Source organism: Athene noctua, chromosome 2, assembly GCF_965140245.1.
Source record: "Athene noctua chromosome 2, bAthNoc1.hap1.1, whole genome shotgun sequence".
Classification (NCBI taxonomy): Eukaryota; Metazoa; Chordata; class Aves; order Strigiformes; family Strigidae; genus Athene; species Athene noctua.
This window is the reverse complement of record NC_134038.1, coordinates 37,696,898-37,713,248: the sequence shown is the minus strand read 5'-3', so window position 1 is coordinate 37,713,248 and position 16,351 is coordinate 37,696,898. Positions and strand designations below refer to the sequence as shown.

At 36.2% G+C, this 16,351-nt stretch overlaps 1 protein-coding gene across 2 annotated transcripts in view; it reads left to right on the top strand.

Moving 5' to 3' along the window:
- The window catches only part of C2H8orf34 (chromosome 2 C8orf34 homolog), a 173,211-nt gene that overhangs the window by 131,547 nt on the left and 25,313 nt on the right, over positions 1 to 16,351 (top strand). For both annotated transcript variants that reach the window (XM_074897689.1, XM_074897688.1), the window contains exons 9-10: positions 1,855 to 1,940; positions 6,364 to 6,437. In XM_074897689.1, coding sequence (XP_074753790.1) covers positions 1,855 to 1,940; positions 6,364 to 6,437 — 160 coding nt within the window. The remainder of the gene's footprint in view (positions 1 to 1,854; positions 1,941 to 6,363; positions 6,438 to 16,351) is intronic.

Here is a 16,351-nt window from a genome sequence, read left to right as displayed (position 1 = left end):
CTTTGAGCTTTCCGTCATAAGTAAACCATTCCAGGGGCAATAAAGGAGATAAAGTAATGGGGGTGGGGGGTGGGGGAAGGAATGGTTTTTAGAAGATGCAAATATAGGACTTAAGATCCAAATATATTGGATAACTGTGAGAGTCCTAAAATGTGAAATTCAGATAGGGCAGATATGGGGGTTCTGCTTGGTTTCAAAGATTAATTCAAAGTTTAGTGTAAAGCAGCTGCAGAGAGTGAGACTACAGAGTGAAAGGAACTTTTTATAAGAGATAAGTTATTTCTTTCCCCAAGGTTTTACTTCAGTGCATTTTTATGATTCCTGGGCTTTGCAAAATTAAATTGCATTTTTCTTATTCTTTTCATGTCTGAATAAATTCAAGGTAAGATAACCTTTATGTAAATGGAAGTTATATTGTGTTAAGAGCTACAAACCATTTCTTCAGAGCAGAATCTACTCAGGATTCATAAAGAGCTTGAAGAAGGATGGTGGGACTCTTGGGATGCTTATTTAAAAGAACAGATACAAGGACTATTTTTGTAAATTGCTGTCAAGGCATTGTAGTCAGCTGATGGAGGGGGAAAGCCTGAAGATGAAGCCTGCTGTAATGACTGTATTTTCTTTTAAAAAGTAACAAAGGAGGAGGAAATACTCTTGCATGTATTTCCCTCTAGTTGGTTAACCTTGGTTAAGGGCCAGCCCCCAACCCAGCCACTCGCTTGCTCACTGCTCTCAGCAAGACGAGGAGAGAAAATAGGATGAAATAGCTTGTGAGTCGAGATAAAGACATGGAAATTGCTTACCAGTTACTGTCGTGGGCAAAACAGACTTGACTTGAGGAAAATTCCTGAGGAAAAGATTTTAATTTATTAGCAGTTAAAATCCACTTAGGTAATGAGAATGAGAAACATTAAACCCACACTTTTCCTCCTCCCTTTCCCAACTTCACTTCAGACTCTTCATCCACTGAGTGGTGCAGGGGGGATGGGGAATTGGGGGTTGTGGTCAGTCCATCACGACGCCTCTCGGCCTCTTCTTCCTCCTTGCAGTTTTCACCTGCTCTTGCGTGGACTCTCTCCATGGGCTGCAGTCTTTCAGGAAAAAAATCTGCTCCATTGTGGGTTCTCCGTGAGCCGCAGTTCATCCAGGACATATCCACCTGCTCTGGTGTGGGTCCTCCACAGGCTGCAGTGGATATCAGCTCTGGTGTGCTCCTCACCATGAGCTGCAGGGAGTAGGTGCTCCAGAGTGTGGAGCACCTTCTCCTTTCACCTTGGTGTTCCCTCTGCTGTTTCTCAGTCTTTCCATTCCCTGCTCTTCTGCCTGTGTGGCATTGTTTGCTCTTCCTTGTTTTCTCCAGGGCTACCACCATTTTGGCTGAGGGTCTCAGCTGTGTCCTGCTGTGGGTCTTCTGAAGCCAGATGGAACCACCTGTGTATGGCACAGGGCAGCCCCAGCTTCTTCTCACCAAGGTCACCCCTGCAGTCCCCCACTGCCAACACCTTGACATGGACACACAGTACAGTCCTATTCAATTGAAATATTTTTGAATGTAGTGAAGGAAGATTGCAGTTTCATATGCACACGATATCACCAAAACACCACTGTTGTTAAAATAAGTCGTACAAAAATACATTAGCTGAGATTCAGTTGAGTGTTTCTTAGAGGCTAGTTTTGCTTACTAGACAATCTGGGATGATATGATTGAACCATGGATGTTGGATATTCAGCAAAGCTACCCTTTTAATTAGGACAATGTTGTGAGTAGGGCATGTAGTCAGAGATAACACTCTTCTGTGTCTTATCTATGGTATATGATTGCAAATGTTTTCTTCCCATTTTTCCACAATTTAGATTGCAAGGAGATAATTTGACAGAAAGGCCAGAAGATGTCTCCATGGTATCTCAAACATCTGAGTCAGCAGTGTCAGACTCTGATGGTAAGTTATATAAATATTTGCTGTTTATAAAAAAAACCCAAACACCAACATCTTGAATTTAAGAATAGAGGTTATGTCTGTAAAAGAATATTCAACACTTCCAGAGAGTATTCCTGGGCATTTGAACTCAATAATTTACACTTCAAATCTGTTAGAAGAGTGCCTAAGATGGTTTTTATCATGGCAAATTAGCACTCCTGAATAATTCATAGGCATATTTTGAGAGCTGCCTTGGGCCAGGATACATTCTTAGTAGACAGTTTGTATGTTAGTGCCTTATTTCGGATGTAATATAGCTTAACAGCATAGACATGGGCTGTTCATTGCCGGTTGGCCTTTATGCCAAAGAATGGTCTTGGAAATATTTAATTTAATACTACAAATGCATCCACAGGATTCAAATAATGTGCAGTAAAAATAAAAAGGAGTTATAGAATTTCTCCCCTGTTTTTAAACTAAGAATGAGAAACACTTTTCTGATCTCTCCAAGCACCACTAACTAGAATTAAAATACAATAAAAAGGAGTTTATACAATGGCTCTGAAGGACGTTTTTTCTCTCCATACAAACATAATCATACGTTGCACTAATCTGCAGTCAGGACTCAGCCTTATTTCAATTTCTGCTCAGGTTTTGGAACAGAATAGCACCTGAAATCTAATGGAAAAGGCACTTCCTAAGGGATATCTTGTCAGAGAATGCTCTGCTTTCCTATGAAACATTAAGTTGATGAAGGTTAGCTTTATCTTAGCTGTCCGTGGAATAGAGACAGAAAGGAATAGAGCTTTGGACAGAGAATCTGCAAAGATAAATCTTTCGGTCCATTCCCTTACTGTTGGGCAGAACCAGATGAGTCTATTAATTGGAGGGTTTGATTTGCAGTTTAGTTTTCAGCAGCCACAGACAATTTGGCTATGTTGATTAATTAATGCAAAACAAATAGGAACTAACTCTTATTCGTTTTAATTATCCTACTGTCTGCATTTTAGTGCTATTAGGTGTGCCATTAGGTATGAAGGCAACCTGAGCTTTCACTCATTTCTCTTGCCTCATTAAGTCAGCATTAGTAACTAGTATGTCTTTAAAGATAAATATTTTAAAACTGGTTTTGTGAGAATGCATGGTTTCATGCAGTCATGCCATTTATTTTCCTTTCATCTGCCATTGATCACTTTATTAAAAAAATTAATAGGGGACTCAGAATCTCAAAAGATGATGTATTTACGAGCTTGATGAAGATTGTTAGCAAGAGAGACCCAGACTGGTGACTGCACTCAAGCCTTGTGAAAGGAAAGCAAAATTCTTCTGTTATGAGAGTAATCCCCAGGAGGGGAGGGGTTGGTAACTTGTGTGGCATAAGTAAGGGGGATATGCAAGCATCAGATTATTGCATCAGGAACAAGTAGAGGGGTAAGACATATGTGTAGGAAAAAGCTCTATAGTTCCTGATACAATTTGTTTTGAACAGATCTCTGCCTTCCTTCTTCCTTCCTGTGTACCCTTGTTCTTGAACTAGAAATATGCCATGACATCTTCTGAAACTGTAGGCTTCAATAAAATAGTACACTGTTGCTAAGTGGCAGAAGCACCCAGATTAAAGAAGGTGACACTGTCAGAAAGAGGTGGATGCTGTGTGATAATGAAGCTGGATCTTTCATGGTCACAGAGTATCAAGCACAAGAGTTCTGTAGCCCTTGTAACTTGGACCGCTTTATATGCTTCTATCTACTCTGTAGTCCATATGGATATAGACAAGATGGAGAATGCATTCCTGTAAAAAACACCTCCAATAAAAATATAGGGAGTAAAAGTTAGATAGGTGGGAGGGGCAATGACATTCATGTTGTTATAAACACATCTATCTCATGTCTGAAGATACATGAACCCTTTAGTCATATATCTAGAAAACAGCAAAGCCCCTAGAGCAAAAGGACTGAGGTCAACAGTGAGGTACTGCCAAATTTCTGTCAAGGGGCAAGCTCAGAAATGTTCAGCCTTTCTAAATATTTTTTTTCTTCCTGAAATGTTGGCTAGTAGTACATTTTGATTTGAAAAAAAGCACAGCTGGATTTTGCAAGTAGGCACAGACTAGAAACAGGCACAGAACTCAAGCAACTGCCCATTCTATCAGTCTTTCCTATAAATGCAGCATATCACTTGTTTTCTGTGCATCTGATATTTATTTCCGATAAATATTATGTGTGAGAAGATGATAAAAGAGACTGCTAAAGATATTGTTAGAAAACCCTAAGTAACGTAGGCATCATGTTGCACTTTATTTTAGTTATGTCCCCTTAGGAATGTGTTATATACTGAAAAGGCAACTAACAGGCTTCACTTATCAGGTTTATTTGAATTTATTTCTGCTCTTACTTATCAGTACCAATGACCTTACTAAGAGAAAACTATGGATTGGGAAGTGCTGATGTAAACCATTTGTTCAAGAACATGCAAGCAAGGTGCTGGTGCACAGCAAAGTTGAGGGTAGCTTTCTTTAGATAATGATCTGTTTCTGGGTTAGTGGGAAATTGTTAAGTTGTTAGATCTGAAGCGTCTCTCTTGTGGATTTCAGATGAACTAGGTTCAGAAGTAATTGGCAACATATCTGATCTAACAGCCCTTATAAATAAGCCTTACTAAAGCAATTCCACCTAATAAAGTCAATGTGATAGCTTATATAAACAGATCATCTGCAGCATCAGGCACTATACTGACTCCATCTGGATCTGGTTCTAATTAACCACTACACTGATTTCCCTCTAGTATAATCCTGCTGAATTGGACAGAGTTGTATTTGATCTAAGTAGTAAAAATGAGAGATGGGAATCAGGTCTCAAGATTGGAGAACACAAGTCACTTTAATCCTGTAGTTTCTTTTTATTGTCTTAAACTATACCTCTCAAAACTATTTCTCTTTCCCACTGGACCACTTCACAGGAAAGAACAAAGGGAAGAATTTGATAGCTAGGTTCTTGATTTTGATTAGAAGAAGCAGCTTCAGTGACCGCACAGTAAACCCCCTGTAGATGCCAAGCCTTGCCAGGTTTGTCTCTTGAATCAGTCCTCAATTAAGCCTTGCTCTTGTTCTGTACAGATGGGCTTCAAAAGATAGGCACTGCAACAGGATAGATCCAGTAAAAAAATCTGCATCTGTCAATCCCCAGTCTGTGTTTTAGGTTGGGGGGAGTAGTAGTTCATTCCCTATCTATTAGGAGTCACTGTTTTCTATTATTTGCAGTTAGCCAGCTCCTGTTTCTATCCAGTAGAAACAAGAAAGTTTCTCTTTGAAGAAACTTGAAAAGACTAGGAGGTGTATCTTCTACATTTTTTTCCTTTAAAGTGCCAGTATGCTAGAAAGTTCAAAACAGACGTTTGGATTTAGAAGAAGAGTTTGAAATTGGGGATGTTCAATAGAAATAGGAATGTATGAAACACATATAGTGCTATTCCAGATGGAACTGCATGATCGGTGTAAAAAATTAGTAAGGGTGCAAATATGTGGGAATTTGGGTTGGGAACTAGAGATGACAGTGGCAAAAATGTGGCATCATCTCCCAATTCCTGCACAGTTCTCTGACCACAACTTTGCATCATCATCAACTCATCTTTCTCTGCTTTCGTTTGTGTTTGCAATGATTGTGGTAACCATAGTTGCAATACTTCAGTATAGTTCTGTCTTTATAGTAAATGTAGTCTGAGATGTTAAATCAGGGCACTCTGGAAACATAAGGACATCCCTACTGTGTCTGAATAACTGTAGAACCTAGGGAAGGTCAGGGCATCTTATTTTCTTAGGCTGCTTATGAACAGACTGTCAGGCAAAGAGTGGAATTTCATAGCATGTTACTTGGAGATTGCTTTCTCAGACATAGGTACATAAATTCTGTTTTAAGCTGTTATGGATGTGTCAAAGAAGCTTTCTAGACTTCTCACCAAGTCATGTTTTACAAATGTGTCAATATGGGCAAAAATTGTAGCTTCCATGGCTTTTAAACATTGACTAAAGTGAGAAGAACTTCTTACTTCAAGGATTTTAACTATATTCTAATTAGTTTAACAGAATTAATTACATTTAATTTTATTGATTTTATTAAAGCTGAAGATCCACTACTCACCTGTGTAAAGGACAACCAATATTTAGTTTTGATACTAAAAAGAATAAATAACCTATGAGACACCTTGGCAGCTGAAGGAAGCTTGCTTATCACTCTAATTGTGTTAGAGACACTGTTCCAAATTGCATTAAGATTATAGATTATAATCAGACATAAATTAAAATCCATTGAAGTGTAACTGAAAAGCAGTGCATTTACAGTAGCCACATTTACCTTCCCAGCTGTTAATTTGTAGGCATTTTATTTTCAAAGTGACTAATGCTTACTTAATTAGAGTGATTTACTTCTCTTCTACCTCTCTGGAACAGCTCAGGTACCCAGGGTTGAAACACTTATAGAAGATACTGATGAATTTCAGAGTGTCCCTCAAGTGTCAGGATCTGTAAGTATCTTCCCTTATGGATAGTCCTGTAATTTAAAAAAATACGTTTATAAAAATTAGATTTTGCATAAATTTAAAAGTTGTGCTTGCCAGCACTGTCATCTACATAACTTTTCAGAATTTTGAGTTGTCTGGCTGTTTTAACTTTTTCATTCTAGGAAGGGTGATATTTTGAAATAAATTATTATAATCTCATACAAAACCATATGTTGTTGAACTTAACATGCATAGCTCCCATTGAAAGTGCAGTCGTTTTTTACTATGCCTTTATGTTCTTAAATGTTAGTCAAATATCCATTTTACCAGATAATATTCAATTTTATAAAATTAAGAGAACAAAATAATTCAAACTCTATATTTCATGATGAAATATGACATTATAATATCTCAACTATAATGTAGATTTTTGTTAACATTTCCTTGAAAACTAATAACGTGTCTATTTAAAATGTATGGCTATTTTTTAAGAATGCAGTATTATGCTTGGTAATACTTTTATCAGTTATTTTGATATTTAAGAAAATATTTGCATTTGCAGAAAATATAATCAGCAATAAAATTTGAAAAATTATATAATCAGAATTTTGGTGCTAGTGGTATTGCATCAGAAATGAGTACAGATTAAAGAAGAGATTGATTTTTTTCTAAAGCAAGTAACTTGACAATAGTTTTTTGCTTTTGCAAGATTTTAGACAGCTGTAAGAGGACATATTAATTTCCATTCAACCATACAGAGCAATACAGCTTTATAGCACACTTAAGTGTTTATAAAGTGAAAAGAAGTTCTCTGTTAGCTAAGGAAAATAGGGCAGTATTAAAGAAAAAAAAAAATTACAAGGAAGACTGATCCTGCAGTCTTTGAGGTGGCTAATTAAGTACTCCCAATAAAGCTAAATAATACTGAATATGTAGTGTTTCCAACCAGAGTTATCCAAGTAGTAGGCAGATACGGAGTTCCAGTTCAATTCTTGTAGCTCTTTGAGAGCTTGGAGTGCAAGAACCTCACAGAGCATTTGCACATACTGAGCAAAGGGAGTAATGAGCAGAACTTCAGCTGTCATTGCCTTGAATTTCTTTCTTAAGCCTCCTTTCTGCTTCACACCAGTGAACAGAGAGGTATAATAAATTTTGCGTCAGTTTCTGAACCCATGTTTTTCTTATTGATTTGGACCTGCAGCTACCAGCTTTGATTTATCAGTTCTGGAGACATGTAATATAGGGAAAGAACAGCAAATAAACTGAATTGCACAGAAAAATAAAGATATAAGGAAAACAAGAGATTATTATGTTTATTAGGAAAATCTTGCTACAGAAATGTACAGCCTTCGGCTAAGTATTTATATATATATATATATATATATATATATATATATATATATATACTCTGTGTGTGCATGCTTACAAATGGACAAACAATATGTACATGTATCATTTAATGCTCTGATACTTCTAGGCATAGGTTAGTTTGCCTTGAGCAGTGGACTGCCAGAGGCAGTCAAGTTGCCTGGACTGAATCCCTGAAAGACACACTGGCTATTGTTGTTGCTGCCAGTGCTGCAAAGAGAAGGCAAAAAAAGCAGTTGCAGCCATTGCTCTGCCCATCCAATCTGTCTCTAGCTTGAAGGCAGCAAGCTTCACTTTCCTGAGCTCCTGGAAAATTCTTTTGCCTAAGTTACTAAGGAGCCATATAGCAGTAACTGTTAGTTCATCTGCTTTGGGTTTTTTTTGTGTCTTGTATCTTAAAGCTCTTGCTGAAATAATGTGTAGCTAGCTGATTGTGTACTTTTATCTCTTTAAAATGGCTTGTTTTTCAGAATAAGATTCAGCTATCTAACACTATGTTTGTCTGCAACTGTATCTCCTCAAAAAGAAAAAAACAATCCAAGTGGTGTTGTTGCCTTTTAGGGCTCTGAAGGAAAAGAGGTCTATTCCATGGTCACTTAATAACTTCCAGTAAGACTTATTCTTTGACAATCTTGACATATGAAATATAGAGGTGAAACAGGTACCTCATAGGAAGGCTGTGAAGATAAATGCATTCTTGCAATGGATTCTCACAAATCATTCAAAACAGTAAGAAATATGCCTGTAAAATTACTTCAGAATTGATACCGAAATACATTCTCGTGACTTGAAATTATTTTCAGATATTATATGAGATATGAGATACTATATGAGATACAGGGTGAGGGAAAAATAGAATAAATATGATGTTGATTGGACATTTCTCATAAATTGGACAAATTGGTTCATGGCATTCACTCAAATGTGTGCATTACATGTAAAAATTCCTGATCTGGTTCAAGGTGTGCCATATTTAATACGGGAACTGCATTCCAATAGGGTAATTTGAGTCTGTTGCTAGTTAAATGGATCATTATCATAAATTTCTCTCTATTCATGTATCTTTGACAAATTTTCTTTAAAAGTGCCTTGGCCTTCAGAAGAGAAGTGTTTTGAGAAAAACTGGGATAAAGCAGCAAGAATTATGCATAAGGATCTTTAGAAAAGAGCTGTGTGGAGAATAAAGCAATCTGGATATTGCTATTTAGAAGAAATAGGCAACATCTATGCCTAACATGGCTCAGTAATTTGTACTATGGTTACCTTACGATTTTATTGGAATATTGTACATGTTTACTGTTTTATTTCTGAAGAATATCTTAGTTCTTGTAATTAGATCTTTTTCCTTTGAACCTTTTTTAATAGAAACTTTTGCTACGCTTTATTTTTCACGGAGAGGTGATATTTGAAAAATTGAGAACTTAAGTTTTCAGTGCTACACAATCCTGAAAAAGGCATACTGAATGAATAAAATTGTAAAGATAGCAAAAAGCAGTTTGAGGTATTTACAGGAATCAGTAATCTTCCCAATAGTTTTGCAAGGATTCAAAGCGGAAGCAAGCAATCGGAATGTCCTTAGAGATCCTAGTTTACTGCAGGGCTCATTTTCTGACAAATATTTAGTGTAACAAAAAGTGCTAGGCAAAATGCAAAGCTTTTTGTTGAGATTTTTGCACTGTGGTGAACTTAGAGTCCTATTTTACTTTATGTTTCTGTAAATGAGTTTTATAAATATTTGGCTAGCAAGGTTTAAGAAAACACTGAAGTGATACTAGGAAAAAATGATGTGGGCTGGAATTCTGACAGAAATGGAAAAATATGGTATCGGGGGAAGTTACTAAATTTACAGTGACTAACAGAAAGAAAGAGGGTACATGCACTGGGCAATTTGCATTGAGTAGCATTTGCCTTCCCTCTGAGTTGCTTCTTTTACCACCTGGATCTAACAGGACTCATACTGGGTTTTTTTATGTGAATCTTTGCATTCACTCATCTTGCCTTGCATGTGCACATAAAAAGGTGTATTTTTCTTTGCAAATTATCCATGTAAAGCAAACCAATCCAAGTGTAACAGAAACTGTGGAAAAAAGAGTTGACCAACTGCAAAAGGCATTTCTGCATGAATTTGCCTTGACTTTTTGCTCTTTATTACTGTGGGAAAAATACTCCAATAAATTATATTATAAAGGTGTTCTGTTTTAAATAAATTTTCTCTTGTTTTCCCTACTGCTTGGGAACTTTACAGTTGCTTTCCTAGAAGGAATACATACATGGATTTTCTGTATTTATCACATGGTAATTCAATTTGTGAGATGTCTTGAGGCTTCATGCACAAGGAAAATTAATCTTTTAATTCTTGCTATCAATATACATTGAATACAGCTACATTCTGGTGATACATGTTTTAAATTATAATTGTTAGAAATTTTCCTAGCTTTTCCTGCTATTTTCCCTAGGAAAAATGCTGAGAAGTAACTTCATTTCTTGTACATGTTTGAGTATAATCGACAACTCTAAATCACTAACACTTCAGTATTTAACTAAATCTATAAATTATTTGCTGGACTGGGTTTACTGAATAGCATTTAACATGTTAGTCGTTTTAAAAAGTATTTTAAGGATCCACTGCCACATCAGGGACAACAGCAATATGCCTGTGAGGTAGTATGAATTGTAAAGGACATATCTATATATTATAAACACAAAATTAGTGTTTTCTGATAGAAAAGTTTTCAAATCCAAGTTGACTTCTGTAAGTATATGGAAATTCAGGCACATAAAGTGAAATTTTTAAATTTTTAAATTGTAAATCTTCTGTAAAAATAATAATATCAGATAATATTAATCAGTGCAACTCTTCCACCATTAGTCAAAAAAACCTGCAAATATGTGTTTAATTACTATTAGCTAAATTAGCAATACAAGATAGTAGAAGAGCATAAATATTAAGGCTCTTGGGAAATAAGTAACATTTCTTGCAAGTTGTCAAGCAAGTAATTTGAATTACATACCTTGAACCTTTTTGGTTGGACCCCCTCATGCAAAATAAATTCCATAAAATAGACATAGTATTTTGTACATACAGCTGCAAAATAATTATTTCTTTCAAAATTCTCTTTTACTTTGGAAAGCATGTGAAGTACTCAAAAATTTTTTTCACTTCTTACCTGCTGGTATTCTTTTTGCTGGTATTATGTTGATAGCATCAGGGGCTGCCCTGTCTTCCTGCCCAGACCCCCAGAGACTGCTTCCAGAAAGGCCCCCACTCCTCATGAGATCAGTTCATCAGCCCCACTGGCAGTCATTGCATGCAGTGTGTGGTTAGTGCTTCCAAGGAGACCTTTCATGAGGCAGAAGTCTACTGGAGTGAAAATACTCTTATTTGAAAATATTTAATCCTCTAAAATGTATTTTTAAATTGAAAGATTTTTCTGGACTTTAAAACAAATATGTAAAAATACCAAAATAATCAATGAGTGCCTTATTTCTACCTGTCTTAAAATTTTGGTTTCTTGAGCATGGCAAAAGTATTAGTCTAAATAACGGTAAATAAAACAGGACCAAAACTTAGAAAAAAAGTATTCCCAGGTGACGATATATTTCCTCCTTCCCTCTTGCCTGTAAACAAAAAATCTATGTGTAAGGTAACTAAACTACCATTTTTTTAGTATAAAGTTTAGCGTGAGATGTGCTGGCCAACTGCCATGGGAAGCAAAAAGCTTGTAATTTCAATTACATGGCATTTCAAGTAGAACAGGCCCTGATGTGGAAGGTGAGGATTAGAGGTGGCTGCCAATACGGCAACAGAACTCTGAGAATGTTTATTATTTTTATAGTACTAAAAAACCATGTGACTAGCTCACCTTATGTCCTTGAACAGACTATGGAAGCTGAAAGATTAAACATTTGGCGAACTCTTACAGAAATGCATGTTGGTGAGGAATCTTCAAACAAAATATTGCAGAAAAAGTCCCACTGCATGAATAACAACTGTCCTTGCCAGCTGCTTGTTCAGAACAGAAGGGACACTTGCAAACAAATTATTCAATAAAGCGGTTGGGTTTTGTATTTGGAGCGATCTCTGTCAAATGTGTCTATTTAAGATATTTAAGCTATTTAGCAAAGAAATTGTAGGTTATACATAGAAAGCTAAGCGTGGTTATCTTTCTCACAGTATTATCTCCTGAAGCTACCAATAACATTTGCACTTGATTAGCAAAGCTATGTAGAAGAAAAAGTTCAATCAAAAGGCATTGCATGTATTTACAGCTTGTCAGGAACTAATTAATTGGGTTTCACCTCAATTTCCTCATTTTATTTTGATCATACAATTTTGATAGTCTTTAAAAATAAAGAAGTGCTTTCTCTTGTGAGATGGGGACTATTCCCACACCTGAAAAGAGATCGGGGGTGTGTGTGTATGGATGTGCATGTGAGTACCCAGGTGTTTTACTCTGAAGCAGCCCAGAATGACATACAAATGTAATGCTGCAGAGTTTATAAACGCTTTTTATGGTCAGCAAGAAAGAGTAAAGCCTTGAGAGGTGGGCCTGTGCAAACCTCATGAAGTTCCACAAGGCTGAGTCCTGTACATGAGTCAAGGCAATCCCATGCACAAATAGAGGCTGGGCAATGAGTGGATTGAGAGCAGCCCTGAAGAGAAGGATTTGTGGGTATGGATAGAAGACTGACTACAAGCCAACAATGTGTGCTCGCAGCCCAGAAAGCCAGCCATATCCTGCATCAAGAGAGGTTTGGCCAGCAGGTTGAGGGAGGTGAATGTCCCCCTCTACTCTGCTCTTGTCAGACCCCACCTGCACTTCTGTGTCCAGCTCTGGGGCCCCCAACATAAGGACATGGACCTGCTCTAGTGGGTCCAGAGAAGGGTCACAAAGATGATCAAGGGGCTGGAGCCATTTCCTTATGAGGAGATGGGAATGTTCAGCCTGGAAAAGACAAGGCTCTGAGGAGACCTGATAGCAGTCTTCCAGTACTTAAAGGGGGCTACAGGAAAGATGGGAGGGACGCTTTATCAGGAAGTGTAGTGATAGGATGAGGGGTAACAGTTTTAAACTGAAAGAGGGTAGATTTATACTGGATATAAGGAAGAAATTGTTTACTGTGAGGGTGGTGAGGCACTGAAACAGGTTGCCTAGAGAAGTTGTGGCTGCCCCCTCCTTGGAAGCATTCAAGGCCTGTTTGGATGAGGCTTTGAGCAACGTGGTCTAGTGGAAGGTGTCCCTCCCTATGGCAGGGCGATTGGACCTAGGTGATCTTTAAGGTCCCTTCCAACTAAAAACATTCTATGATTTTATAACAAGCACTTGAATTCCAGATGATGTTGTAGGTAATTTGGAGGCCTTCCTCTTTGCCTTAGCTATTCTGAAATGTTGCACCTCGGTAGAACTCCCCAGGTGTCAGTGTTACACAGCCCATGTCAAGTCAAGTCAGCAGTGAGATCAAGACATTCACATCTGCACTGGGTTTTAAGGATAAAAGCTATACTGATGTATGCTGTCAAGCTAATATTCTGCTGCAGATTGAAGCACATATTGTGATCTTGGAAAAGTCTGATTATTCTTATTCTTGACCTACGTAATTGTATTTCTGCTCCACTAAGACATTCCCGGTAACTTACGGTATTTTCTGGAAGTTCAGGGATCCAGCGGTGAGAGAGATTACCTTTGGCTTTATTGTTTATAATTCTTTGTTTTAGAATAGCTTGGCTAATTGATCTAAGTAAAAAAAAAGCATTAATGAATGTATTGTATGTGGAGAAATGATGATGATATGTAAAGAAAGCCACTTAAGTAACGGACACATAGTTCAAAGTTGACAAACGTGTCCTGAGGACTTTGAACATATTTCTGGTACAAAGAGACATTGCCTCACCTTCAAAGTTTGAAGGTGATGAACAGAGCTGTTTCTATAAGTGTAAAAAGCCAAATAAGCCTTTCAGGAACATCCTTATATTTAGATGTTGTTAATCTTGTTAATGTAAATAGGCCATTTATAAATGTGCTTATATTTATAAAGCTTAATCAACAATCAAAGACAACTGTAGTTTGGAAGATTCTTTCAGCTTGTGTTTATCTTTTAGGAATGAGGTTGTTGCATGGATTGTATGCTGGAAACGCTGAGGAACTCTGTTTATATGTTATTCACTTAGATGAACTTATAGTCTCAAAATTTTTTTTTTTTTTTTATGTTCAGTATTATTTAGATATATAGAAAATAGAAATATATATAGATATATATCTATATATAGATATATTGATAAATAGAAAAAAACATTACTTGAGCCAAAAATGTTGTTGGTTATAGCCCTGAAATATCCAGCTTCAGAGAGGGAACAAGAAATGGTTTTATTACAGTTTTAATGTCTTAATAAACTCTTGTATTATTTTTTTCGCAGATCATTATTACTTTCTATCAAGTGAATGTTTAATTGGAAGGCACTATTATAAGCACATAATTGACCATGAAATTAAATTGCTAATATTAACTATCTCCTCTTCCATAACTATTGCAATACTGTTCTGCTCTTTTGTGAAGCTTTTGCCTGACAAAATGCCATAAGCTTATGATATTACATAGAACAGAAAAATACATGGGAAGAGTTATGAAATTTAGGGAAAAAATTAATCAAAAGTTACCTCATTAATTTCGCAGGGTGTTGGAACTGTGTGGAAAGGGAATTTGAACATTTAACTATAATGTAACAGTAAAGGTTGAATATATGTAAATTTAATTGTTTTAAATCATATACAAGATTAATACTTATTCTTAGAAAGAATGTATACATCTGTGCTACACCCAGGATGGAACACAAACTCTCTTTGTACCTGTGTGTTAACAGGAGAAGGCAGACAAATATTTATTAAATGCATATGTGTACCTGCCTTTGTGTGCCTGTATGTGCTTATACACAGGCATATCAATGTATCTTGCATGAACTTAAGATTTTTAAATCTGTATTGAAACATACAAAGGTATTGCTAATGTTTGATCTTTGTGATTTGGAGTCTCCTAGTTGCAAATTATTTAATTTAAGCATTACTCATGTTTTTATAAAGGTCTATGCACTATCGTGATGTCTACTGTTAAAGAACCATTTTTCTCCATTATCTTAGCTTCTACTACAAGCAGTAGAGAGATGCCTGTACTCAGTCACCTTAGTTGTATGTGTCTTATAAGATTGCTGTGCATTAGGGAAGAAGTAAAGTAGAAGAAAAGGCAGAATATAAGAAGAAACAGTAGAAGTTTGTAGAAGATAAGGTAAACTCCATTTAATTTCCAGAAAACAGGACATGGAGAATGAAACCCTCTCACCAGGCTAATATTTAAAGTCTGTGTTTTTAGGAGGTTAGGGAGTTATTGAAAACCCATAATAATTTGTTTAGGATAAACTTTGAATAGTCACATAAGAATATTAGAAGAGCAGTTTGGTCTTCCAAGTATTACCTGATTACTTTTTATTCCATATTTTATCAGAGATGTATTTGTGCATGGAATGATATATTCAAAAAGGATTCATCCTTATAACCTTGGGGTTTTCTCCCCCTAGTCATTATTGAAGTCTGTGGGTTTTTTCCCCTTGTGAAAATATACACTATAAAATGTGTATAAAAATGGCCTTTTTCCACCATAAAAATCTGGGGACAAAAGTATATTTAAAACCAGATTGAAAATGTAAATATTAGAGTTTTGTTACAGGCTCTGTTCCCCCTTCCTATCTCTTATTCGGTTTTGTTTATTTCAGAGGAATTGTTTACAGAATAAAATATTCTTCCATCTAGAGAAAGATACTGGGTAACTGATATCAAAATAAACAATTAGGGAGGTGAGTAATTTAACAGGTTAATATTAATGTCAACAAGACAGATTATGATTTGAATGGAGAATTCACAATGAAGACTGAAGTGACAAATGCTCAAAGTCTCTTGGCTGAGAAGGTGAATCATGTCTAGGGATATATCTGAAATAGATGTGTTTTCAGAATCAGTTCCACTCTGAGTAATTTACTGTTTTATTCAGCTGTTCCTATGTGTCTACCTGAGACTAAATAAGGTCAACTTTAACCAGAGCAGAACTAGTATAAAAAACAATCAGCAAATCAAAAAATGACACTAGTGTTCTAAGAGTTGTGATTTAATAGCAGAATTATCTCCGGCTTTGAACTATATTTTTATGACTAGGCATTTTTTGTACACATATGCATCATTACAGTATTGCTGTTGCTTTATAATTATGAATATGTGTTAACATATTTTAAAGATACATGGTTTACAATGATCAATTGTATACAAGACAGTGTTTATTTGGAACAGATTAAAAATTATGTCAAATATATCCCATATAATATTTTACTTCTGTAGAATTATGCTTACTTTTCTAAAAGGGAAGGCAAGTACATTGTTTTGTTCAGTGTTTATGGTTCAAGCAAATTTTTTGTGAATAGAGATGATATCAAACCTCTATTTTCATGTTCATCCTTTGAACTGTGGTACACCTTTCCCTGTGACATGAGAGTCCAGCCAGAAAAGTACCATCATGTGCTGCAGCTGCCT